The following is a 25,851-nucleotide window of genomic DNA, read 5'->3' as shown; positions in this document are numbered from 1 at the left end:
GACAGTACAAGATAATGAAGACGTAAGTTTTTCTAGCCTACGTGAATTGTATACACATGAAATAGAGAAAGATTTGAATAAGCAATACACCGGAAAGTGTAACATATGACATAGTGATTCAAGAACAAATGACTGGTCAATTATTGCCTAATCAGATGTAATCAGTAGTGTAGAGCATTAGAAAAATGCTTGTGCACACCTGCTGTGTCATCCAATTCTTACTGAAATGATTTGTCTTTGTGATATTTACAGTCTTCCAACATGCACTGGTTACTGTTTGTACAAAAGACTGTGCTAACTGCAGTCACTGATTAATGAAGTGGACTAACAAGATTTTGTGATATATTTACAACAAGTCTAAGATGCATTTTCATCATGGTAAATGAGATCTCCTCACAGGAAAAAATACATTTACTTAGATATCAGAAAAGTATTTTATTTTCTCTCATAGTCAGTTGTGCATATGTGTATGTACACACGCACACACATATGTCTGTTGTTCCACTACAGTGATGTAAAGTACTTCAAAATCACGTTTCTCATGTAAATTACAAACTCTATTAAGTAAAAATACTAGACTATTTCAATCTGGAGTTCAAAGTTTCATAAACCTATAGAGCAGGTTTATGAGATTTGAATCCCTTGTTTCAAGTCATCTCATAAGCCTATGAAGTAGCTACATAGTAAGTGGAATAAAAAGATTTTTAAGTACAGAGGTATAATGAATCATGTCTATTTATTAATCATCCTAATGAGTACCTGCAAATTATTCTGCAATAAAGTTATTTTAACAAATTGGAGAACAGACATATGTCAGTAACTGGGACAATTACGCAGTTTACTGTCAAGCAGTTCTAGTAATTATTTAAATTGGTGATTAGATATCACGTCAGCTGAGATATTTTAGAATTCCTTGAACTTCCAGTATGGAAATTTACTGTGTATAATTACATTAATGAGAAATATCCATACAGTAAATGAATATGCATATTGCTCTCTCTAGCAACCGTAATGTATCTATATTTACTACAGCTCATCTGTTTGCAGAAGGTCATTAGCCTTAATTTTTAACTTGTTTCTAGTAGAAAAATCAGGTTTACAAGAAAGGAGTATTAAAGAGTTTCTTAGGGTGCTTAGCACAAAGAGATTACAATCCATAACTATGGCTCCAAGCAACACTTCTTAAATGCTGTCAAGTTCATTTCTCAAAGTCAGCAAGAAAATAATAAAATCTGTTTAAAATACTATTTTTCATACAATTCTCTCTCAAAAACATTATAGTGGAAGTCTTGTCCTTTTTTTTTTGTTGGTCCACGATACAGACAAAGCACAGACAGTAATTTTAAGCTTGCTGACGACAAAGTCACCTAATGTCATGCTATGACCATTTCTTGCTGTACTTAAAACTGCACAAATGCTGAGCAAAGGCCATACCTTTTTTTTTCAGAATCGTTTGCCATCTGTCTTAATACAAGAATAGTTTGTCCAAGTTCTAATGTATTTTTAAGTAAGCTTTCATTAATGCACACATTAACAACATTTTAGGCTAGGAAACCCCACAGACAAAGCTATTTTAAAAGCTAAAGCCTTTCCTTTTGTTTAAGGAGAAATAGAAGTCCACTTAGGGGATTAGGCCTTCCTTCCAATGCTTAATAAACCAACACTTCTAAGCCTGCAGAAGGAAACTGAAATATACAGTATAACTGGGAAAAAACACAACATAGTTCAGGATGAAGCATTTCCCATATTAACCATCACTAACAAAATAAACTATAAGATACTAAACTTCAGAAAGTATAAAACACGGTCATAGAATGGTAGGGTTGGAAGGGACCTCCAGAGATCATCTAGTCCAACCCCCCTGCAGAAGCAAGTTCACCTAGATCAGGTCACATATGAACGTGTCCAGGTGGGTCTTGAAGACCTCCAAGGAAGGAGACTCCACAACCCCTCTGGGCAGCCTGTGCCAGGGCTCTATCACCTGAACAGTGAAATATTTTTTTCTTATGTTTAAATGGAACTTTTGTGTTCCAGCTTCATCTCATTACCCCTTGTCCTGTATGAAAGATGTTCCAGTCCCCTGGTCAAATAAATAATAAAGCAAGGAAGACATAAAATTGGATGGAGTAAAGAAAAGCAAATATATGGAATCGTTATAACAAGAGAAGAATTTAATCTTACATTCTTCAAATGCTGCCAGACATTCATGGTTTGGAGTGTCCACAGCAGCTACGTGAGTAAGCATGTAGTGCTGCTCTCAAATAAATAGATACAGACATAATCATAGGATACACAGTGTAACAGTATCCCACTCTGGAGCAAACCACATAATTTACCTTGGGCACAGAAGCAATAGCTCCTACGATAAAAAATATTCAGTTTCTTCAAGATCACTTTTGTACAATCATTCCCAAGATGAAAGAGAATTTCACACTGCCTCAAAGGAAGAAGGTTATTCAGCTTTGGAAGACCTGGGTATACCAATATGGCTTGTCTAAGGTGACAAGAGAAACCTGTGCAGTTGGGGACACTCGACTCCTGAGAATCCAATGATAACACACAGTCTTTATAGCTCATACCTCATTAAGCAAAACAAAATGAAACTTCAGTTTTAAACCTTGAAAAGAAGCCACACTAAAGTGTCATAAAATCACTTGAATACAGTGAAGAAAAACCCAGCGTTGCAGTAATTTCAAATGAATTCTGTTATCCTGATATTCTCAGTCAATGGATGTTTTAAGAGCATTTTCTGCAGAAAAGTAATATATATCCAGACAGACTTGACCGACTGTCAAGAAAAAGAAATAGAGCAATTTACATGTGAAAATCATAAGAATATGTTCTCAGGTACAGGTAAAAAGTTCACAAACTTCTCAAGGAAAGTTTTGAAATGTGCTGATAATAAAATTTGAAGTATTTAAATGCCTATCTATTTTTAAACTGATTCATCCTTGAACGGACACTGGCTCATAGGCTTAAAATCATTTTCAGTTATAACTACAAGATTCAAATTTTCATCTGTGGGACTCATAAAACATTGTTTCAATAAAGCACTATGTGTTTAGATGGATGAAGGTCAAACATGCATATAAATTTTCCACTCTCCAAGTCAGACTTCTGAGAAAAACATACAGACCAAAATAAGTATATGCAATTCCCAGCAGTCAACAGAATTATTTCTGACAGCACTCTTTCATTTTTCTAAATTTGATTTCCAGTAAATTGGAGCCAAACTGACCAGTCAAACTGAACACTAAATTAATCCAGGAAAAAGGTCTGGACTTAAAATATCCGCACTGTCCAGAAAACAAAACCAGTAACAATGTATGTCTAACATTTCAAACTGCAGCACTCCTTTGATGGAAGGACTAAGCAGTAGCATGAAGAGAACAGGAAAAATCCTCCCAGCAACACCAGAAGCCCTTAGCCATTATTTTGATGTTGAAGGAATAAGGCAATTAGCGTATCTTTGTCACTATGTAAAAGCCCCAGAAGATTTGCAAAATAACCAGTCCACTGAATCCATGTCCACTGTTCCCTTGATAAATAGCAAAAGCTGGACCCTTCAGGATCAGTTCTCTCAGAAACACAAGACTGACACCGTCTCCTTTTCACAGAAGAAGATGACAGTCATCTGTCTACATCTTGAAGAAAAAGTAGATCCTCATCGGTTTCTGAAAGGAGTGATATTTGCAATTAAAGAAAGGTTAGAAACTATATAAACATTTAAGTGATTACCTCTCCAATAAAGACAACCATAACACAATCCAGTTTTTCTTCAGGGGACAGCTTATCAATAAGTGAGTGGAGAGTTTCTGTAAGGTAAGACTTGACTTTTCTCTTCACTGTAGGTATTCCCATTACAATGGAAACTGAAATGAAACAGATGTGAAATGTACTTTCAGTGACTTGATACACAAGAAAGAAAACAAAATTCTTATCTCACGATAAAGCATTGCTTAAGAAATGCAAAGAGTTAAAAAAAAGATGTAGATAGTAGTAATTAAAATAGTTTAAAAATATACCACTCATCATTAGGAACATGATTAACATAATCACCACCAACGCTCAGAGGAAAGGCAGCAAACAACAGAAAAGCTAATCCTAGACATGTCAGCTTATTCCGTAGCTACAGTGGGTTGACCCTGGCTGGATGCCAGGTGTTCACCAAAGCTGGACGCAGAAGAAATTATAATGAAGGGCTTGTGCATCAAGGTAGGGATAGGGAGAGATTACTCATCAATCACCATCATGGGCAAAACAGACTTAACTTGGGGAAAATTTATTTATTATCAATAAAATCAGAGTAAGATAATAGAAAACAGAAACGAAACCTTAAAACACCTTTCCCCTGACCCCTCCCTTCTTCTCAGGCTTAACTCCTGCTCTCCCCAGTGGCACAGGGGGATAGGGAATGAGGGTTGTGGTTCAATTCATCACACATTGTCTCTGCCGCTCCTTCCTCCTCATGGACAGGACTCCTCACGTTGTTCCCCTGTTTCAATGTGTGGTCCCTCCCATGGGAGACAGCTGTCCACAAACTTCTTGGACATGAGCCCTTCCCACGGGCCACAGTTCTTCACAAACTGCTCCAGTGTGGGTCCCTTCCACAGGTGAAGTAGTCCCTACAAGAACAGATCACTCCAGTACGGGTTTCCCATGGGGTCACAAGTCCTGCCAGCTAATCAGCTCCATCATGGGTTCTGCTCTGCAGAGGTTCACGGCCCTGCCACAAGCCTACTCTAGCACAGATGGCCCAGAGGCTCACAGCCTTCTTTAAGCAATCCACCTACTCCAGCCTGGGGCTCTCCCTGGGCTGCAGGTGGATCTCTGCTTCATTGTGGCCTCCAAAGGCTGCAGGGGCAGGGCCTGCCTCACCATGGGCTGCACCACAGGCTGCAGAAGAACTTCTGCTACAGTGCCTGGAGCACCTCCTCCCTCTCCTTCTCCACTGATTTTGGAGTCTGCAGAGTTGTTGCTCTCACATATTCTCACTCCTTTCTACTGGCTGCTGTTGTGCAGCAGTTTTTCCCCCTTCTTAAATATATGTTATCCTAGGAGCACTACTATCATTGCTGATGGGCTTGGGCTTAGGCTTGGCCTTGGCCAACAGCACGTTTATCTTGGAGCCAGCTGGCATTGGCTCTATCAGATATAGGTTAAGCCTTTGGCAGCTTCTCACAGGCGCCCATCCCCTGTAGCCCACTCACTACCAAAAGCTTGCCATGCAAACCCAATACAGTCAGTAATAACCAACAACCATGGCATTAATCAGATACAATGCACCAGGACTTATAGAGTGATTACACTCCCTAACGTAGTTTTATTTTATAATTGGCATAACCATTCTCCACAACTCAACTATTTAACTTCTCATAAGTCATCTTTTCCAATGACACTGCTGAAAAGCTTTCCTTACACCTGATTTGGGTTCTTCTAGAAAAAGAAGTTCAGGTTGTCTGGATTCCTCATTTAAATCTCTTATCTCTGTTATAAGCACCCCAAATGCAAAGCAATCTAACATGGTCTTTCAAGCGGCCATTTGACTCTCATGTTCCTTAACCTGCCCATTATCTCTCTTCTGCATCCTACCCTGTTATCCAGGGCTGGTTACCTACTAGGAATATAGCAGACAGCAGCAAGAATACTGTAAAAGGATAAAGCAGACTTCATGAAGTCAGCATCAGTGTTCTCAGCCATCTATCTGAAATGATTTACCACATCATAAATATTTAAAATCAAAGTTATTAAAAATGTTGTTTGTCCTTCCTTATAGAGCCTGCTTTGCCTCTGAATTTTTAAAACAATCACTTAAAAAGTACAGTGAACAGCAAAGGGAAAGGTGGAAAATCATTTTAACTCAGAATTCCCTGCCTCTTTTTAATTAAATAAACCTGATTTCCATTTCTGTTTTGTAATTTCAAACTTCTGTCATATATTCCCAGTGGGATATAACACAGGTTTCACTTAAAACAATAAAAGAATATGAGTCTTTTCCTTTCTGAATAACAACATTGAAATTTATGGTGTTTATCATCAGAAAAATAACCTTATGGCTTGAGCCCACACATTTTTCACACAGGCATGCCTTCTGTTAAAAGGAAGAGTAATAAAATTTACTGAAGGAATGAAAAAAATAGAGGCCAGGAGTAAGTAATGCTTGTTTCAAAAGCAAAGAGGGAGAGAAAAGAAGAAAAGAAAGGTCTAGTAGACAATAACCCAAGCCATTGAAATGAGAACATGCACAGAAATAGGGTTTCATTGGTAGGGCCTCCAAGCACAGACACACACACATATATGCTTTGAGGTATTTCAGCTTGGTTGAGTTTTATACTACTTATTTTCTAGTGCTCCAAGAGTGGGATTCCATGGACTTCTAATGACCAAAGCTCAGAATTTTTTAAAATTAGAAAAAACAGGGAATCAACAGTATTGCTCTACAACATGGAGTTTTTTTCAGTTCCAATGAACATCCACATTTTACTGATGTAATTGTATCTGAATATCCCAGTTCTTCCACCTTTAAGTTAAATATTAAGATATATTATTAAAAAACCCAGAAACATCAGCTCCAAAATAATTATATCCATGCACAGTTGTCAGACAAATCTGAAAACTCAAAGGAAAATGTCCATTAGCAGTTCAGAATTTGTAATGCCTGAGCTTTGTTCCCTTTCACTTAGATACAAAAAACTCATCCAAACTAAATGTTTCTTAACGTGTACCTTAACATAGTACGGGGTGTGACTGAGATTATACACAAAAGAGCAAATCTGAAACCAAACTCCTTTCATCTTCAATTCAGTGTGAATTGTAAGAGATATCAATATCATACAAGTTAATTGAGATTTCCTTGATCTACCAAGTAATGCAATAAATTATATTCCTAAAACGGGAGGGCTTTCTAGTCTTCCAGATACAAAACCTAAAATAAACATCGCATCAGCATACCTCCTGTCCTTCCAAGGCCGATCTGTACAGAGGGTTGAAGGCTTCCTTCATTTTTCAACAAATGAGGCAAATGGTAATAGATGTTTGGCACTTGAAGAGATTTTCTACTTGCTAGCTCTTTTAACAATTTCAGCGTCTCATCTGCAAACATACATGAAACCAGAAATGCAGAAAACAAATAACATGAACTTTTATGCAATGATAAATAGTACAAAATTCCAAGCTTGATCCTAACTGAAAAACAGAACAAATGATGTGTTTTAAAAAGGCATTATATCTTGTGCACAAAGCAGATCTTTCTTATTTTAATTATTTAAACAAAGGTTGAGATTATTCTCCACCAAGTATTCTTACTACAGACAGTTACTTGATCACATAAGACTTCGAGTGTAATCAGAGAAGTACGTAAAGAATGCTCCATTTATTTAGGGCTTTGAGTTGATTTTTTTTCTTTGAATGAATCAAAATGAGAGACTTGCTTACCTAGAATATTTTTTACTTACACTTACAGAGCTTATCACCATGTTGACACGCAACTGAAAATAACTTTTCAAAGCTACAAATATTGGAATACACTGCACCAAGATAGACAACAAAACTAGCATTAAATATACAATTGAGGTTTTGAATATTTCTGCAATAAAATTAATGCTATCGTGAATTCAATTTAGTCCATTAGAGTACTTAAAATAATTCTTGCTCTTTCTAGAGTAGCTGCCTCTCAGGATGTCCAGGTGGCTCTCAAAGTTGAAAATAACAGTTTTTCAATCCCTGCTGTGCGTGTTGATTTTCTTACATCAAGTGTGAAAATAACTCTTATTTCAAATGACAAACACGACAGCATATGGACCTTTGAAAACTTATGTGCTTTAGAATATCAAGTCAAGTAAAAAACTGTACTCAAGGTTGCTGAGATAAAATTGAATTGTGAAGAAATGGGAAAAGTAATGTCATAAATGTCATTCCTCTTAGATTCTGAGTGTAGCTTCAACAAAGACAGAAAGGTTTTGTTGTGGATTTTGGCTTGGATTGTTTGGGGTTTTTCTAAAAAATATTTTTGACCAGCTAAATTTCTAACCATCTAAAATCTTGAAAAAAAGCGCTTTGTAAATAGATGCTGTAAGTAGGGATGTGTATTTTGACAGATTCCAATAAAGGTACATTTTAATTTTCCTGATAGAATTTCTTTTAGCTTCAACTGTAAAAAAACATGTCAAAGTATGACAGCTATTTGTATGCACAAACAGTGATCTCTACATGAACCATTCTGGAATTACCTCAGCTTCAAATATAGCAAATACTACATAATATTATGTATACTTAAGTACTTAAAAATCTACCTAAGTTCTGAGCACAAAAGCTCAAGAATTCAGATTTCAGCTGACCTCCCATCATTGCTCCACATGGAAGATAAGAGCATGTCCCAGTTAGGATTCAGACACGGTAAATGTCAAAAACATGAATCAGTAACTTCAGCTGCATCAGAAGAGAATAACTCTCTCTAACTACATTGTCTATAAACAAACTCATTTTCAGGAAAAAAAATAGTGATAATAATCATAAATCCAGTTATCAAAATTACTTGACTTTCTCCATGGTTGTTCATTTTAACAGCAAAAACATACACATAGAATAGGAAGACAAGAGTCACAGACTGTGTTAAATATAACCTTTACCAACACATTGCTCCTGGGGATCCTGGAAACTACGGAGATCAGGTTAGATAGGCCATTAGTGTCAGACTGACCAATTCATCATTAATATCAGCACTGAGGGCCTATAATTATAGGAAAATAGTAACCCATAGCACAAATGCAAGTAGACAATGGATTCAAAAAGCTTGATTCGTTTTTTTTTTTTAAATTTGTAAAATTCTTTGGGTTTATATTCCTCATTGTCCCAATACAGTGAAATTTCTGCAACCTACTGAATCAGACCACTTGCCAGAAAGCTTATATTCTTTTCCATCTAGAAAAATCTGAGTAACTAAAGCAGTAATAGTGTGATTATAGAAATTAACTTCAATAACCTGGTGAGTAGTGCAAAGGCATTCTCTAATATTGCCAAAAAACACTCTCAGTAAACTTAAACATCAGCCTTCAAAATCATTAAAAACTTATTAAATACTTCAGCAGTTTACTATTTAATCACTAGTTATTAAAAAGGACATTACTTGTACATGTTACAAATCATAACCGATGCTTAGCCTGTATGCTTTCACATCTTCCATCTGATTTTCAAATATAATTTAAATGTTTCAAGTTCATCTATTTCTTCCATTTGGTCACCCTTCTCCTCAAACTCTATTTAAAAGATGATTTAAATTATTGTCAAAATATATTCAACATGTTGAGTAACTGGCTCAAAGCTCCAAACTTTGGGACATAGATGTGGAATAAGTACTCGGTCCCTAAAGTCATAAGAAGGAAGAGTGGATGAATTATTAAGAATAGAAAGAGGTAAAAACAAAACTGAAAAAAAATCCCCACCAGATGACCACAGAGGTGGAGGAGTCCCTGTCCCTAGAGATACCCAAAAGACACATAGATGAGGTGCTGAGGGATATGGTTTGGTTTAGTGATGGGCTTGGTAGTCTTAGGTTAGTGGTTGGACTCGATGATCTTAAAGGTGTTTTCCAATTGTAACGATTCTATGATAACATATTATGCATTCTTTATTTGCACTGCTGAACAGTTCCATTCTGCTTTCTTACTATTAATTTCTCTATAGTATTAAGAATAAATACTGGTATTGCAGAGTCATAAAAAGTAGCTCAATCACAATATGTACCTGAAAAATTATTCATTGCATTCTTACTGCCGTTTGTTTCTGCTACTGCACGCCTGAATTGCTCCAAGATCGCGTTCAGCTCAGAAGAGCGCTGCAGAGTGCGATGCTCAGCTATACGAAGACGTTCCTTCAAAGCATGAAACTCCCGCTGATATGCAATCAACTTTTCTAGAGAGAAAAAAAGATGATCCTTGTTATTTTTGGAAACAAATACCTACAGGACAGAGCCAACAAGGACTGGGGATTGCTTGTCTACTCAGCAACTGAAATCCAACCAAGAAAGGCATAGTCCAGCACAAGCCCACCCAAGTTAGGCACTTCAGCGTTTACACAGCATACAGAGGGGAGAGTGAGCTACACCATACAGGGACACAAAGTAGGCATGGAGGGGTGTATGCCCCTCAACGTAGCCACAGACAGAGGCAACCTTTGAGGCCCCATTACTCAGCATAAGAAGGCGATTCTGAATCCTTTCCTGGAACGGATGACCACAAACCCTTTCTCTAAGGCAGCAGAATAGGAGTGGTGCCTTACAAAAGCACAAATTATGCCTTTTGAAAGCTCCCTCTGAATACTCTAAGAGGAATTAGACAATACTTCAGACATTCCAATTTCAAACGCCAAGTTTAAACTTAATAATACTGTCAGTGCCTGCAAGAACAGAGTTTCAATCAAAATCTTGCTAATGTAGATACATACACGTATTCTTTGAAAGGAGACTAAAAGGGAGAGGGAAACACCCAAACTCATTTTCTGATACATCGCCTATGCCCTTGCCACCCAGTAAAGTATCTCTAGCTTCCCCATCTTTCCATCTCCCCACAGGTTATTTCCTTTAATCTCCTGCTCACCATAATCACTCTCCTTCAGCCAATCTATAGAGACAGACTGAAATATCTCAAGTGACTATATACCTTGTAACCAACATTCTAATGACACAGCTGTCATCCACAGACATACCTTTCTTTTTATTTACCTATCCATTCCTAGACTTTTAGTATTGCAGTGGTAGGGAAGCAGATGTTTTGCAAGCAATCCGAATCTCTTCCTGATGCTACATTACAGTGACATGAGGTAAAAAAAGAATTACAGTCAACTCTCCCTTGTTAATAATGCTGCACTTCCTTCAATTTCTTTCCATTTGTTTTCGTTTTTGTAGTTGGGATGTACTGTTCTGATTGTGTTTAGAAAACATAATTAGCTAAAATGCCCTCTGTTTTGAAGACAGAAAAATAACAACATAGTTCACTACGTCTTAAAAAGCATTTCCCTTGCCAGTTTTCTTTTCCCTTTTTTTTTTTTCATTTAAGCCAAATGATTATTGTTTTTGTGCCAACAAACCCAGAACACAGACGCTGGCCCACAACACAGTGCTAGGCACACTACATGCTGATGACTTGAGTCCAGGCTGCTACTTGAAACAGGATTTGGTGCTATAGTCAGCAGTATTGAGAAGGCCAGGAAAGTTTTCTGGAGTTTCTGGCATGAAGGACCTCTTTAATTGCCAATAACAACCCAAAGAAATCAAAGATTGCTTGGAACCATGTCCTCTAGTTACAGTAAGGTTACATAACATTTTAACAGCTAAACAAATACAGAACTGTATTAATGTAGACTCCACACTCAAGTATGCAAAAGATATTCCTTCCCTAAAATGAATGGGTGATGGCAGGTTATATAGATCCCTGCTGATTTCTGTCTACACAGGGAAGAACAAGTGAGTCACCAGAGGACAAATAAGGATTTATTGAGGCCTTCTATAGCAGTGGATAGCTTCAGATGTAGCCTGGCACACCAGATATCCCTTCCTGACTTTCTTTGTGGTACCAGACGGTAGACAAACTTTAGCACTTCCGTTCTTCCCACTTCAAAAAAGGCTAAACTCATCTGTGTCAGAGTCTGTTATTTCTCCTGGGAAAATGCTGAAAATCCTATGGAATCTGTGGTTCAGACTCCAGCACCTCATGTAGGAAGTCAGGTTTTCCTCTCTTGACTTAGACAAATTCTTGGCAGAGACCACTTATCTTCCTACACTTACTACAAGATAGCTGCACATCAGACACTGTACTCCAAAGATTCTGGTGCTCTTAAGGAACAGCAGAAGCCTAGAGGGAATAATTTACTTAGGAATACGTCAAAGAACAGAAAACCATGGTAGCTCCCTGCCCCCTTTACCTATCAAACTCCACAGTGCAAAATCAGAAATATCTTATTGCTAAATATAGTTTGTAAGCAAGAGATTAAGATTTTTCTGCTGCCATAACTCAGGTAGGTTATATGAAAATGGGAATTAAAAGACCTTTGTAATTCCACAAAACTCTGTTGCAAAACCACCAGAAACTTAAAAAGTCCAACTGAAAATGCAGTTTTATCTGATTATGAAAGCTGTCATTTTGTATTAGGAACTACCAATAAAAATCACTTACTGAGGAGATGACACTTTCAGAGAAAATGACTGTTATAACCTACCTAATTTATAATTAATATAGTATACCATTTTTTTGAAGTAACTAGTTCATTTATTTTAAAGGAATGTTAAATTATATATGTAGATGTAAACTTTTATTATCATAATACAGCATAGCAGTTTTTTGAGCAAAGAACATCAATTCCCAACTGTGGTAGTATAAAATTTCTCCCAATAGAAGTATTACAAAGTAGTTCAGTCCTAAGGCTTTCAGTACACAGCACTGGTATTGCATTTGTGGTACCCAACACCTCAAAAGCATGAATGCCCTTAAGAAATACCAGTTGATTGCTTCACAGCAATCAGCTTCTCACAGTTGCTTCAACCAGGCATATCTGGGGTAAAAAGCTTGCTCTAAAAGATATGTAAACTCTTAAAATCTGTACTTCAAAAATGTATGACTGATTTTTTTTTTTTGTTAGGTCAAAATATCCAAGTAAAACTAAAAAATTTTTACATTACAAGCATAATCATATTTTAAATCTACTACTCCATGAGTACTTTTCTAGTTCTTTATGCAAAAGGACATCAAAATCATTCTTTGCAAGAACTTAAGCCATTTAAGACATTTACATCTCCAACACTACCAGAACTAGCACTTCTCACTTACTTGGAGATTAATGTGTAATTTGGCCTTTTAGTACTTGTTTTATAATATGACTGCCTGCACTTTGAAGCAAAACAAATGAAACTTAATGTTCTAACAGTTATGTCTTTGGCATACATACTGTACTTCAAAGCACTGAGCAACCGCTCAGATACTGCTTTCTTAAAAACAAACAAATCACAACAGCAGCAATTTCATCTCATACTGAAAATACCTGTGGAGGAGAAAAAAACTTCTTAGGCTCTTACAGCCACAATAGTGGTCATTATCTGTCATAGACCTTAGAAAACTAAGTGTCCCCTAAGGTATCAGGAGTTTATAATTACTCTAGTTAGATATTTCACAGTTCTTGACTCTAAGTACATGGGAATGACCCTAGAAGTTTAAGGATCTGTCTTTATTTAAACTTTGACTTAGCTCAAGTTTGGTGTTTGGTATTTGCTCTCCACTCCCCTCCAAAACACGAAAACATCTGAATGCTAAATCTTTTCATAAAAAAAAAAATAGGGCTTTTTGAGAACATGCATTACCCAGAAGTCCCATTTATAATTTAAATTTCACTCCTTTTCTCGCAAGGAGGAACGAATCAAAATTAGCAAGTGATTGTAGAAGCTTCTCCAGAAATTCAAGGCAGTCTTTCTAAAATGTGTATGCACGATGAAAGGACAAAGCTTAATTAGAGTTGAGAAAAGCCACTACCCACAAGGGCTTTGTCAACTGCATTAATAGCAAAAGGAGATCTTAATAAAACAATTGGACCAATACTTGTTGATTATGGTCACCTGACTAACAGCAACAAAGACAAAGCAGATGCATTCAGTGCTTTTTTTTCCCCCTCCCATACTCTTCAATAACACTAATAGACCTTGGGTTGCCCAGTCACTCTGAGTTAGAGGACCACAAGTGGAGGAACTCTCCATTTGCAGACACTGAAATTGTAAGGGACTATCTCTATCAGCTGAATGGTCAAAAGTCCATGGGGGCCTGATGAGTTTCTTCCTGAAGTATGGAGGGAGCTAGTGGATGTTATGGTGGGACACCTTTTGACCATCTACCAAAGGTCTTAGGAGTCTGGCAAGGTCCCCACTGACTAGAAGCTACCCAGTGTTATTCCAGTTTACAAAAAGGGCATAAGGGAATGCCCAAAGAACTAGAGATCTGTCAGTCTAACCTCAGTTCCTGGAAAAATTATGAGAAGACTATACTGGCTACTATTGAAAGGACAATGCAGTCATCAGACACAGTCAACATGGGATCACAACGGGAAAGCCCTGTTTAATTAATTTGATATCCTTCTATACTACGGTCACCCATTTTATGTACAAAGGGGATGCAGCAGATGCATTTCTTATATTTTAGTAACACTTTTGATACTGTTTCTCACAGCATTCTTCTGGACAGGATGACCAATTGTGAGATAGGTAGGTTCATGGAACACTGGGTGAAGAACTGACTGAAGGGCAGAGCCCAAAGAGTTGTAGCGAATGGGGCTACATCTGGTTGGTCACCAGCAGCGTTTCTCAGCGTTCAACATTATAGAACAGAACTGTCCCTATTTTTATCAATAATATGGATGCAGAAGCTGAATGCAGCATTAGCAAGTTTGCAATAGTACCAAACTCTGAGGTGCTGTCAACTCTCTTAAGGCACAAGAGGCTTTGCAGGAGGATCTAGATTGATTGCAGCATTGGATAATCATCAGTAGCATAAACTGTAACAAAAGCAAATTCTGAATTCTGCACCTGGGTTGGAGTAGCACCAACGACAAGTATAAAAGAGATCTGAGGTGCTGGTAAGCAGCAGACTCAAGACGAGTAAGCAGCATGCTCTGACAGCCCAGAAGGCAAACCACATCCTGGGGTGCATCACACGCAGCAGAACCAGTCAGGCAAAAGGTGTACTTGCCCCACTGTATTCAGCATCTGAGAAGCCTCACTTTGAGTGTTATGTGCAGTTCTGGGGCCCACAATTTAAGAAGGACGTTAAAAGTCCTGGAATGTGTCCAGAGGAAGGCAACAAATCTGGTCAAAGGGCTGCAAGGTATGTCCTACAAGGAGCAGCTAAGGACTTTGGGCTTGACCAGTTTGGAGAAGAGGAGGCTGAGGAGAGGGAAGTGCTGAGCTCTTCTCCCTGGGATCCAGTGACAGGATACAGGGGAATGGCTCAAAACTGTATCAGGTCAGGTTCAGATTGGGTATCAGGAAGCATTTCTTTACCAAGAGGTAAAGAACCCTGGAGAGGCTTCCAGGAGAGGTAGACAATGTCTTTAACATACTTTAGCTTTTGGTCAGCCCCGAATTGGTCAGGCAGCTGGGACAGACAATTTCTGTTAGTTGCTTTTGTTGCAGCTTATGTCCAGCTGGCAAAAAAAACCAACATGCAGCCCCTTGCTCACCCTACACACCCCCTCACATCTTTCATAGGTTGACAGAGGTCCCAGCGAGGGGGACAGCTGCTGTCTCTCCACAGGATGCAGAGGGGATCTCTGCTCCAGCACACCTCCTCCTCTCTTCCATCCCTGACCTTGGGGTCTGCATGGTTGCTTCTCTCCCTCCTCCAAGTCCTTCCACCACCTCCCAGAAAGAACAATCCTCCTTCTGGAGCTCCTTAAACAGGGATCCCAGAGGCACCCAATTGGATCAGCCCTAGAGATAGGGCTGACAGTGCCAAGAAAAGTTCTGAGCAGCTTCTTAGATAAGATACCTTTACAGCCCATTCCTTGTTAACAGAAATAGCTCCACACAAACCTGTGACATCTTTCAACTGGAATATTCTAGTCTATGACAACCTGACTGGTAAGCACTGTATACACAAAAGAGTCAATATTGTAGCCACTATTTTCAAAAGACATTTGACCATTCAGACTTTATTGTTCAAAGTTTACTCTAAAATCTAAAGAAATAGAATTTATTGTCAAAAAGTAGCAAACTATTTTTTTTCCTTGCTGTTACAGTAAAAAAAAAAATACTGAGCCAAAAACCATAAAGGAAACAGTCACAAAGTCCAGTGGTCACGATCATAAAGAAAAGTTTATTTCCACAATATTTTACTTTTCTTCTTATGCTGAAACCTTGAGTAATTTAAGAAAACAGAGGAAGGAATTTAGAGAGAATGTTATTGGCTTTATATAGCTGATGGAAGAACCCCAAACATATCTGTTCTCTGACAAGTAAAACCTCCCTCTAACAGCAGCTGTAGCCAATATCAAATACATTTGGTCTCTAATAGTTTCAGCATACAATCGTAGTTTTATTTAACAATAATATATTCATTTTACATAACCATAAGGTGATGCTTTTCCATACTTTACTGTGGAACCCAGAAGAACGAAATAAATATAACTAGCCCTCCTACTTGAAATGAAAATATCTTGTTAAGAAGTTATTTGAGAACCAAAAGCATTAGTTCTTCATTATTTTCTCTTAAACTCTAGTAGTTTCAGCAAAACTTCAGAAGCTCAAACCTAAATATTTTAGCTGGCTTGATGGTGCGCATTTCTTGGAAAGTTAACACTATGTCAACTCACTCAATAGTTTGTTTTCTCAAATTTTCCCTTGTTGCAAGATGTTCTCCTAAATATGCAGAACCTCGAAGTCAGACAAGCTCACTTGAAAGTTGAGGTTGTATTTTCAAAATTAAAAATTCAAATCAAACTGTGAAGATTTGCAAGTTTTTGACCAGAGGGGGAAAAAAAAAAAATCTCAGCTTTCAGCCTACTCTTCCTTGTGCTACTTATGGTTCTCCTACTAACAACTGTTAAAAAAAAGTCACTCCAAAAGACACCATTAGCCTAAGCTACAAACTCAGTTTATTCTCCACAGACAGTCTCGATTACATCATTGATTTTTGCTCCAAATTTACCTGATAAGCAAAGTTTTAAAACAAGTGCCACTTAAGCTCAACATGGAACTTCTGAACATCTTAGCATACATTTAGTTTCTTAGTTTTGGGGTTTGTACTACTAGTCTAATCTGTTTATGTACTTCAACCTATGATTTTTAAGAGTAAAGAGCTCTCCCTTGGGATAAAAGAGGGCAGCAAAGGAAAAAGAAGATACGGTGTGGTTTGAATTTACAAAAGCATTTTGCAGATTGTCAGCTCAACTAAAATAGCAAAAGAAGCCTGAATTGTAGGTAAATTACCCACACTGGCAGAACACTCACTGTATCATAGTTCGAAATGAAAGACATGCTGAACAATAAAATGGCAAAAATACCCTGGAAACAACCAAAGCAATTCTATGGCTATTGAGGTTTGGTGCCATTAAAAAAAATCACCAATAGCTCTTAGGTTTTTGTTCGTGTTACTTTTTTAGCAAAATTATTCTTTTCTTAAGGCCCCAGGCCTGTCAGTGTGAAGAGGCATTTGGACAATGCCCTTAATAGCTTGCTTTAGTTTTTGGTCAGGCTGTTGAACCAGATAATCATTGTACATCCCTTTGAACTGGAAAAGTCTATTTTAATATTAAAATTATGTGAGGAAACTCTTTTGGGTGCACTTTTGAGTAGAGTACAGATATCTACAGAATCAGTAAGATTCTGCTGCCTCTGAGGTTTTACATAAATCACCCACAAAGGAAATGGAGATGGGTCAATATTGAGGAAAGAACCTATGCATTTAATCTTCAATCACAATGCACTTTACAGAATTCCTGGTCAAGATACTAAAGTTGTTTTGAAAAATTTAATATCAAGATATTAACGGCAACAATCACCAGAAAATACTCGATTCACTATTTAGAATTTTGAAGAACTACTTGGATCCACCAACAAGGTTGCAAGTGCAATTTAATATTGTTGAGAATGCATAAGTACCTGACAGTCTTGACCAAAGCTGTACACATATTGATATATAAGAAGATTTTATTTACATATCTTGGACATTAACAGAAGAGGAACAAAGAGGAGCACATATTTACATGATATGCATACACACATCCACCCTTGGTAACACTACACCAGCACAAGGAGGTACAGGCACTACAGAATCAGAGATAGTTTATGATCCTCTAGAGATGCCTCTCAAGAAATGTGCTAAATGGTGAACAAAGCAAAAGAGGGAGAAACCATCAAAAAAGGGAAGTTTGCATTTCTGGCAATCTCTGCAAAGTTTCTGACACCATGTAGCCTGCAATGGCCATGCTATGATAGGATGCAAATCCAGTAAAAACTCTGGCACTTTCTGCAAGGCAAAAAACCCAATCAAAACATCTGTGGCTGCTGTGTAATAAATGTCCCATTTACCCTTTTTTTAGGGGGTGGGATGTAGAGGAGAATATTCTTGGTTAGTATTGCCATTCTCCCTCAAGGAAAGTCTTTTACTGTCTGCTTAAAGAAGCATCATCTACAACATAGAAAGCATTATGAAAGCTTTGCAAGTTGTTATTTATCTTATCAATTAAGCAAGTTCACAAATATGCTAAATCACAGGCCATTTCCACAACTGAAAATAGAACATACTGAACTAAGGTGACTGTATTTAAAGAAAAAAAGCAGCAAGTCATAATTCACTGAAGAGCAATATGGTGGTATGGCTGGTTGTCTCTAAAGGCAGATGCATCACACAAGAAGATCAGGAATTATGATCTTCCCATATCAACAGCAGGTAGCTGAGTACTCCTTCAAACTGCAGATCAGATAAATACCAAGTGATGGATCTTCCACACAGAGAAAAAGGTAACCAGATACAGACTTGGCACTCATAAAAGACAATCATAGAGGGCTTAGCCTTACCACACTGTAGGCTTAATTTATATTTCCTGCTCTTACCCAACTGAACTGCTGAAGCTTTTCATTCCCTTTGTTCATTAAAAAGGAACAGGAAGAACTGACTGCCATCTGACACAGAGACAAAAGGTTTTGGTTGGCAACAAGGCCTTGCACACAAATATTCAATTAAGAACAGATACCTGATGCAGCAGGATCTTCCTCTCTCTGAGGAGGATATTAAAATCTTTATTCAAATTAAATGTCTCATTGGCAATAGTACTAAATTCACCAATGTAACACTTCCATTCATAGCCCATCTCAGTTGAAGCAAATTGTGCTACAAGTTCAAGGTTCCACGACAAATGTCCCATATTTTTCTTTATACTCTGCTGAAGAGTTATTAAAATGCCATTAAACAAATATTTGACTCTGTGAGAATACATTCCAGTAAGTGCTAATTGTGATAGTTTTGTTATTAGTTATTCCACAACTCACTTACTCCCATTATAAAAACTCCACAGTAGTTACCATCATGTCACAGGCCAGACACAGTAACAAGCTTCAAGTACTAGTTCATTACACTTGCATCAAGGATATTGATCAACTTATACCTTGATATAAAACAGAGGTCTTAATGGATAGAGAGTGTCCACACTGAGTTTTACACAGAATCAGTGAGTGTAGTGAGAGCAGGTTTCACTTCAATGAATTAGGGACTCATCACCATGTCAGCCAATTGAATCTGGCATAACTTTCAGAGGACTACTTCTTTTGATCCATAAAATCATGGTATCAAGTACAGCAGTATCCACTAAGTCACAGCAATACCTGCACTGACCTGCACTTCACTCCCACAAGAGCTGTAAAATAACATTTCTCTTTTAAACCATGTTTGATCTGTAACACCCAAGTACCTTACAAGCTATTGCAACTGCAGTATTGCCTAATCAAGTAGTCATCTTTTGACCCTCACAAACAAATATCCTTTAAAATCAAAATCCTGTTGTGCTAACATATGGCAGACTAAATTATTTCCAATGTCAGTCAAAAAAACCCAGAAAGACTGAATTCCTCTAGTAAATTAGAAGAGATTCTTACTACACTGGCACTTAAAGCAATTTTCAACTTCATCTTCAAACTGATGTTTTTTCTTGACAACAGCTAGATTTCCTATTTTGCATGAGTTTTGCAAAACATAACTAGATATACAATTACCAAATATTGTGATACAAAATCCTGCTCCCACTGCACTGTACAATCATCCAGCATCCACAAAGTTGCACAGACAAGAAGTACACAGTGGCAGTTACTCAGGCAAACATTACTCCTATTACCCTTTGGAATGGAGCTCAGAAGGTATTCATGAGGCACAAAACAAGCACTGCATTCTCAGATGTCTAACTGAGGAGAAGCAAGCAGAGGAACTGTCAAACCAATCACACAGATGCAGTCAAAAAGCTTTGTCTACAGAAGAGAGATATTAAAGATATTTCAGAATCCACTTATCCACATATAAAAGAAGAAAAACATTGTAACAACCTGAGGTAATTAATTATCAAATGTCAAGACTAGTATGGAGGCACAAATCATATTTATAACCAACAATGTCAAATGCTGAAGAGCAAAGAAGGTGTGAACAAAATTTGTCCCCCAAAATTAAATCTCAAATGTGCTTACAAATCAGATTCTGATTTTATCTTGAAACTGACAGAAAGCTGATATATGTTGTCCTTGAAATGTTACAATAGATTACTGTGGATGACTATTCCCCATAAGCTAATTAGCTTCCTAACTCTTAAGTGAAATGAAAACCTTTTATAAGTAAGTTATAAAGCAGAAAAGTAATCAACCATGCAAATATGGAATAAGGCAGTATACTGTAAATGCTAACACACATGCTATAAATAAAGGCTCTTAGTTTTGCTCAAGGTCAAATTGTATCAGTCCTCTAAACACTTGATCCTCTGGGCCTTTTTAGTTAAGGAGTTTGTAGCTATGCCTATTTATAAACCTGTTTTGTTATTTTGAAGGGATTAGAGAATATGCAATAGTTCTTGTAAGGATATTTTTCTGTACAATTAAGGACAGGAAAGTAAGGTAGATGATTTACATATGAAAAATACATCCTACTAATCACGACAAAAATATTTTCCGCTTCATGAAACAAATAAAAAGAGTCTTGTATCAAGATTTAGGAAAACAAGTGGGTAAGTCATTCTTTTATCCCTAATCTTGTTACTCAAATCGACAGGTCATTTCAGCAATCTGGTATTTCAATCTACCAAAACAAACTGGTAGAACTATTGTTTATTGCCCGTGTTTTCCACAGAGAAATGTACTTATTAGGACTAGAAATGTTTTGGTTTTTTTTTTTATAAATGCTTATTGAAGTAGCTTTCCTTGTGAAGGACAGCTTACTCGAATGAAGGTTCTGCACATTTTCCTAACTTTATTTTTTTTAAAAATAACTCAAGAGTTACTAAGTTCTCTCATTTTTCATTGCAACCTGTTCACATCTTGCACTTCAATGATCAGCATAAACTAATAATGTTTTTTGTTCTCTCCAAGCCTATTGCACTAGCACAAGTCTAAAGTGTTTGCTTTGAAACTTTCAAGGCCTGATCCAATCTCAATCCAGATACTTTTGTTTAAACATTCCTTTGCAGCAGGCGCTGAAGTTGTTTTCGCTAAAATTTTTAAAGCAAGCTTAATATAATCCTTTGTAATATCAACTGGTAAAACCTTCCCATTTTGAAATGTAAATTTCAGAATAAGTTTACTCTTTAAGAAGTAAAAATCCTTGCTTTCTGAGAAATTCTACATATACAAACAAAGCAGAAAAATAAGAGTACAGAAGAAATCAGTTTGTTAGAACCTGCTACCCACCCCCTTCCCTTTTTAAATATCTTTAATATAAATACGCTAATAATGCCGCAGCTTACCAATCAAAATGGAAGCATGAAGTAATACATCAAGTAGGTTTGGGTTTGTTTGGGTTGTTTGGGTTTTTTTCTTCTAAAAAGCTACAGAAGAAAACATTTTCCTACAAGAAAAACAACCTTAAGCAATTAGAAAGCCAAAGAAGGCAAATTAGAATTGTGACAACTGATGATTTATTTACTTAAGTGGTATTTTAATAGCTGGATAAAGCAGCCAGGAATCATTTTAAAATGTGTTCACATGCAATTGCTCACCTTTGTCTCTACATACAATACAGAAAGGTCACAATTTAGGAAGTCTCCTGTACATTTCTAAAACCCACAATGACACCACTCTGAAATCTCTGCTGATGAGAGCTGACAGAGGACCTGAATGCTCCCTTGGCCACAGGAAACAAAAAGAATAATATATCAGAAAATCCAGACACCCAGGACTAAGGAGGTCAAGTCAACAGAAGCATATGGTGTTCTGTCTGTGCACTGGCTTCAGACAATAAGGATAATTAAACACATGATTTGTTTGAGAAGAGCTATCAGCAGCATTTGAGCTGAAGGTCTTCTTTTAAAACAAAGAACAGCAAGTGATGGGGGGGGGGGAGGGGAAATCATCTCACATTTGCAATTTAGTTGTTCTGATCAGACTGCTAACTTAACTAGCATTCACACTTCTTTGCCTAGTAAACAATACTGCCCAAGACTATATAGATGAATACAATCCTCAGCACTTTTCAGGTTCCAGCTATTTGATTTTTATTTGTGTTAAGAACTGTCAACTCTGTTGGCATTACTTCTTTAAAGGCAAAGTGATATTAAAAGGTCACTGAAATCATATGCTAAATCAGTTCCACAATAGGCAATCAGCATTTAACATATCTCTAGCCCTGAATAGAATCTCTAAGACATAAATAAAAGCTTCCTAGATTCTATTCCCAAAAAGCAAAGCTGTACAAGAAAAAATACTGCAACTTCTGTTGTAGGCATATATAGCACAAAGAGTTCAGTTTAATGAATTAATAAAAGAGCCCAACTGAGTATATTAGCCATTGAATTATTGTAATATGGACATTAACTCTACATAGTGTCAAAAAAATACCTTCAAACGACTTTCACTAAGCCCCTCAACTTTAGTATTCCTTACTTGTCTTGCACAAGACTCAAAGTGTGCAACAGTAACACAATTTCCAGTGACAGCTTTTACAAAGATCATTATGTCACGATTATTTTTTCGAACTAACTGCCAATTAAAAAGCCACGCTTCAGCTCTGAAATAAAATCTTATGCAGATCTGCTTCTCAAGTAAGCACAGAGCTTCAGTTCAGGCAAGCATTACAATCACAGTGATGAAATGCTCTTTAAAGATACACTATACCTTGATATCTAGCCTGCTTTCCTGGCAACAATGGAGCACATTAGCTTAAAGAAAGCATTCTTATTACATTTTGTAACATATTAAGATCAAACAATCCATTCTACATTTCTGTACAAGTATGTGTTAAGCATATATGGTGCATCCATTTATTTTGTTTGCTTCCATCTTTTAGTTTATGTGTTTGAGTATGCACACTTTATTGCTACCAATAAACCAGAAAATCTTCTTAAAACTACATAATAGCTCAATACACTCATTTCTAACACGACATATGAAAGAAGTCATAAACAGTCATGTTCATCCTAGCAGAGTGTGGCTTTATAATGTAACAATCAGATCTCTCTGTAGTATCATAATTTTAATATAAAAGCAATTCCAAAGTTTAACCCTGGTAAAACACAATCCTTTCATTCTGTTAAAAGAACAAGAGACTATCCCTTCACCTGAAATACAGATGTGCTGACAGTGTAAACAAGTGTAATTACCCTTTAGGTAATTCAAGCCCTTGGAGTCAGTTTGACTACAAGTCATCTGTGACATCTCATGTTTTTCCTCAGATCTCAGACAGTATTTTCAGCTGCTTTCTACAAATAAGCACATGTACTTATACTAAGATATCAAATCCAAATATTTCTGCAATCTAGTGTTCTCCAATTCCAGAAGGGTTCTTCAAGATTTAAAAAAAATGAAAAATATTTCTCTGCATATCACTTTTTTTATAAGCTGCTGAACTTCTGATTCAATTTACTGATAAAGTATTCTCTGCTGTAAAAGCATTATTGAAAGTAAGGTCTTTGATTCTCTTCATTACTGATTTGGCAAGTTAAAATTGGAAATGGGATTTGAAAGAAAAAAGTTTCCATAAAAGCTCACAGTAAAAACATTTTTTGGTTTAATGTTTATTATTCAAACCAGTGTGCACAAACAGCAAATCAATTTTCCATATCAATTTGCTAATCATTCAGGCTTCTTCCATTCCCATCTCTCACATCTTGCAAATACCTAGCCATTAACTGAACCTGTATTCTACATTTTTTTCTAACATCTTTTACATATCTGACACCTCCACATCAGCTTCCTGCTTTAAGAGCTACAGTTATAGCTACAACTGTATTTTAAAATTAAAAGGATAAAGTTTTAGTCAAAGTTTACATACATTATTCCATGTATTCATGATGAACTACACATAAGAGAATTTTAAAAAATGAACACAAGTTACTTTTTTCCCTTCTCCAGCTCTTGTTACACCAGCAAACTGTGTCGCTAACATAATACAACTCTAACTAAACAGATGAAGCCAAAGCTAGGCAATGCCTCTCTCAGTGCCTAGTGTTGAGGGACCTCTTGATTCAAAAGAAAAAAAAAATCCTTGATTAAAAACTGAGAACAAGGTGCAAGTTTAGTCTTTTTCATTTTGGAAGCACATTAAATAATAATAACTATAATTCAAAGAATATTGATGACAGACTTAAGTCCTAGTTAAGAGGAGCATTATAATACACATAGATAGGTCTGCATTTGAAAAAACATCCACAAATCCAGGGACTGTTTAGAGATTATCATCATGCTAGTCAATCTGCAATTGTGAGCACTGGTGTATCTCAAGCTTGTAATTATGGCATTACACCAGTTCAAAATTCAATCCTAACTGCACATCTGAAACTACTTTCACCTGAATTCTTACACGGTCCCTACGTATCATACTCGTTTTGTCATTGTTTCACACACAAAAAAAGAAAATGAGCAAAAATTAACATTTACAAATATCTAAAGGGTGGGTGTCAGGAGGTTGGGACATCTCTTTTTTCTATAGTAGCTAGCAACAGGACAAGGGGTAATGGGATGAAGCTGGAACAGAAAAAGTTCCACTTAAATATAAGAAAAAACTATTTCACTGTGAGGCTGAGGGAGCCCTGGCACAGGCTGCCCAGAGGGGTTGTGGAGTCTCCTTCCTTGGAGGTCATCAAGACCCACCTGGACACGTTCCTATGCAACCTGATTGAGGTTGACCTGCTTCTGCAGGGGGGTTGGGCTAGATGATCTCTAAAGGTCCCTTCCAACCCCTACCATTCTGTAATTCTGTGGTTCTATGAAAAGGTAAAAAAAAAAAAGAATCAAGGCAGGGGATGGGACAAACAAGACATGCTTGTCATAGACAAATATTAGAACAATATAGTTTAACAGATCAAAATTTCAATCATGGCATACCAAGTTGTAAACAGGAAAAGAATGGTCTAGAAGCAGCAACTAAGGTACTCAAAAGGTTAGAGAAAGCCCTACTTGGTTTCTAGCTAGACTTGACTAAAACCATTGGAACGTGTCACATGGTACAAGAAGTTGAAATTTTAGAGTTAACTGTAAGTTTAACTTTCTCAAATCACTGTATTAGTTACATATTTTTAATTATTTTGCCATTATCATTCTCTTCATCAGTATTATTGAACATTAGTTTGTGACGCTACAATGCCAGAGGGAGATATGGTTCCATTTGTATTTCAAATAGGTTAAGGTTTCTGAGTATAATTTTAACTTTCATATTGACTCTTTCTGTAACAAGGAAACAAAGTTTGTGGAAGAACTAGAAAAGTGTAGGAATTTTTCTCACAGGAGAGATCCAAGAATCATTTTGTGGCCTATAAATCCCATCTGAAAAAAGATGAATTGAAGTAAGGTACATTTTCATTTTCCCTTACAGGAAAGGCTTTGTGTTTTGATAAACATTTGTTCAAAAACCTTTTGTGTTGTAAAAACTGTACATAAAATTCCATTTTTACTTTTGAAAGATGCAGATCATAATAGCCATAGAAGTTTCCATTAAATGTCCCATTACTTTTATGCCATTATTGCAGTATATGAATCAATCTGCTGCAAAGCTTTTCTTGGTGGCATCAGTCACCAACTCTATGGTTTCACTTAAATACCACAAATGGCAACATCCCCTTTAGAATAACGATCAGTCTCCTTTGTTTCATTTTCATTTGAAAAATGCATCTATAATGTCTCAAAAAATAACATAGCAA

At 36.8% G+C, this 25,851-nt stretch overlaps 1 protein-coding gene across 1 annotated transcript in view; it reads right to left on the bottom strand.

Moving 5' to 3' along the window:
* Positions 1-25,851, bottom strand: part of MGAT4A (alpha-1,3-mannosyl-glycoprotein 4-beta-N-acetylglucosaminyltransferase A) — an 85,008-nt gene that overhangs the window by 43,428 nt on the left and 15,729 nt on the right. The window contains exons 4-6 of the mRNA XM_061997898.1: positions 9,742-9,909; positions 6,952-7,092; positions 3,739-3,872 (exon numbers count right to left, since the gene is read on the bottom strand). Coding sequence (XP_061853882.1) covers positions 3,739-3,872; positions 6,952-7,092; positions 9,742-9,909 — 443 coding nt within the window. The remainder of the gene's footprint in view (positions 1-3,738; positions 3,873-6,951; positions 7,093-9,741; positions 9,910-25,851) is intronic.

Source organism: Colius striatus, chromosome 1, assembly GCF_028858725.1.
Source record: "Colius striatus isolate bColStr4 chromosome 1, bColStr4.1.hap1, whole genome shotgun sequence".
NCBI classification, from domain to species: domain Eukaryota; kingdom Metazoa; phylum Chordata; class Aves; order Coliiformes; family Coliidae; genus Colius; species Colius striatus.
Note: the sequence above shows the minus strand (reverse complement) of the source record. Positions and strands in the feature narration are given on the sequence as shown.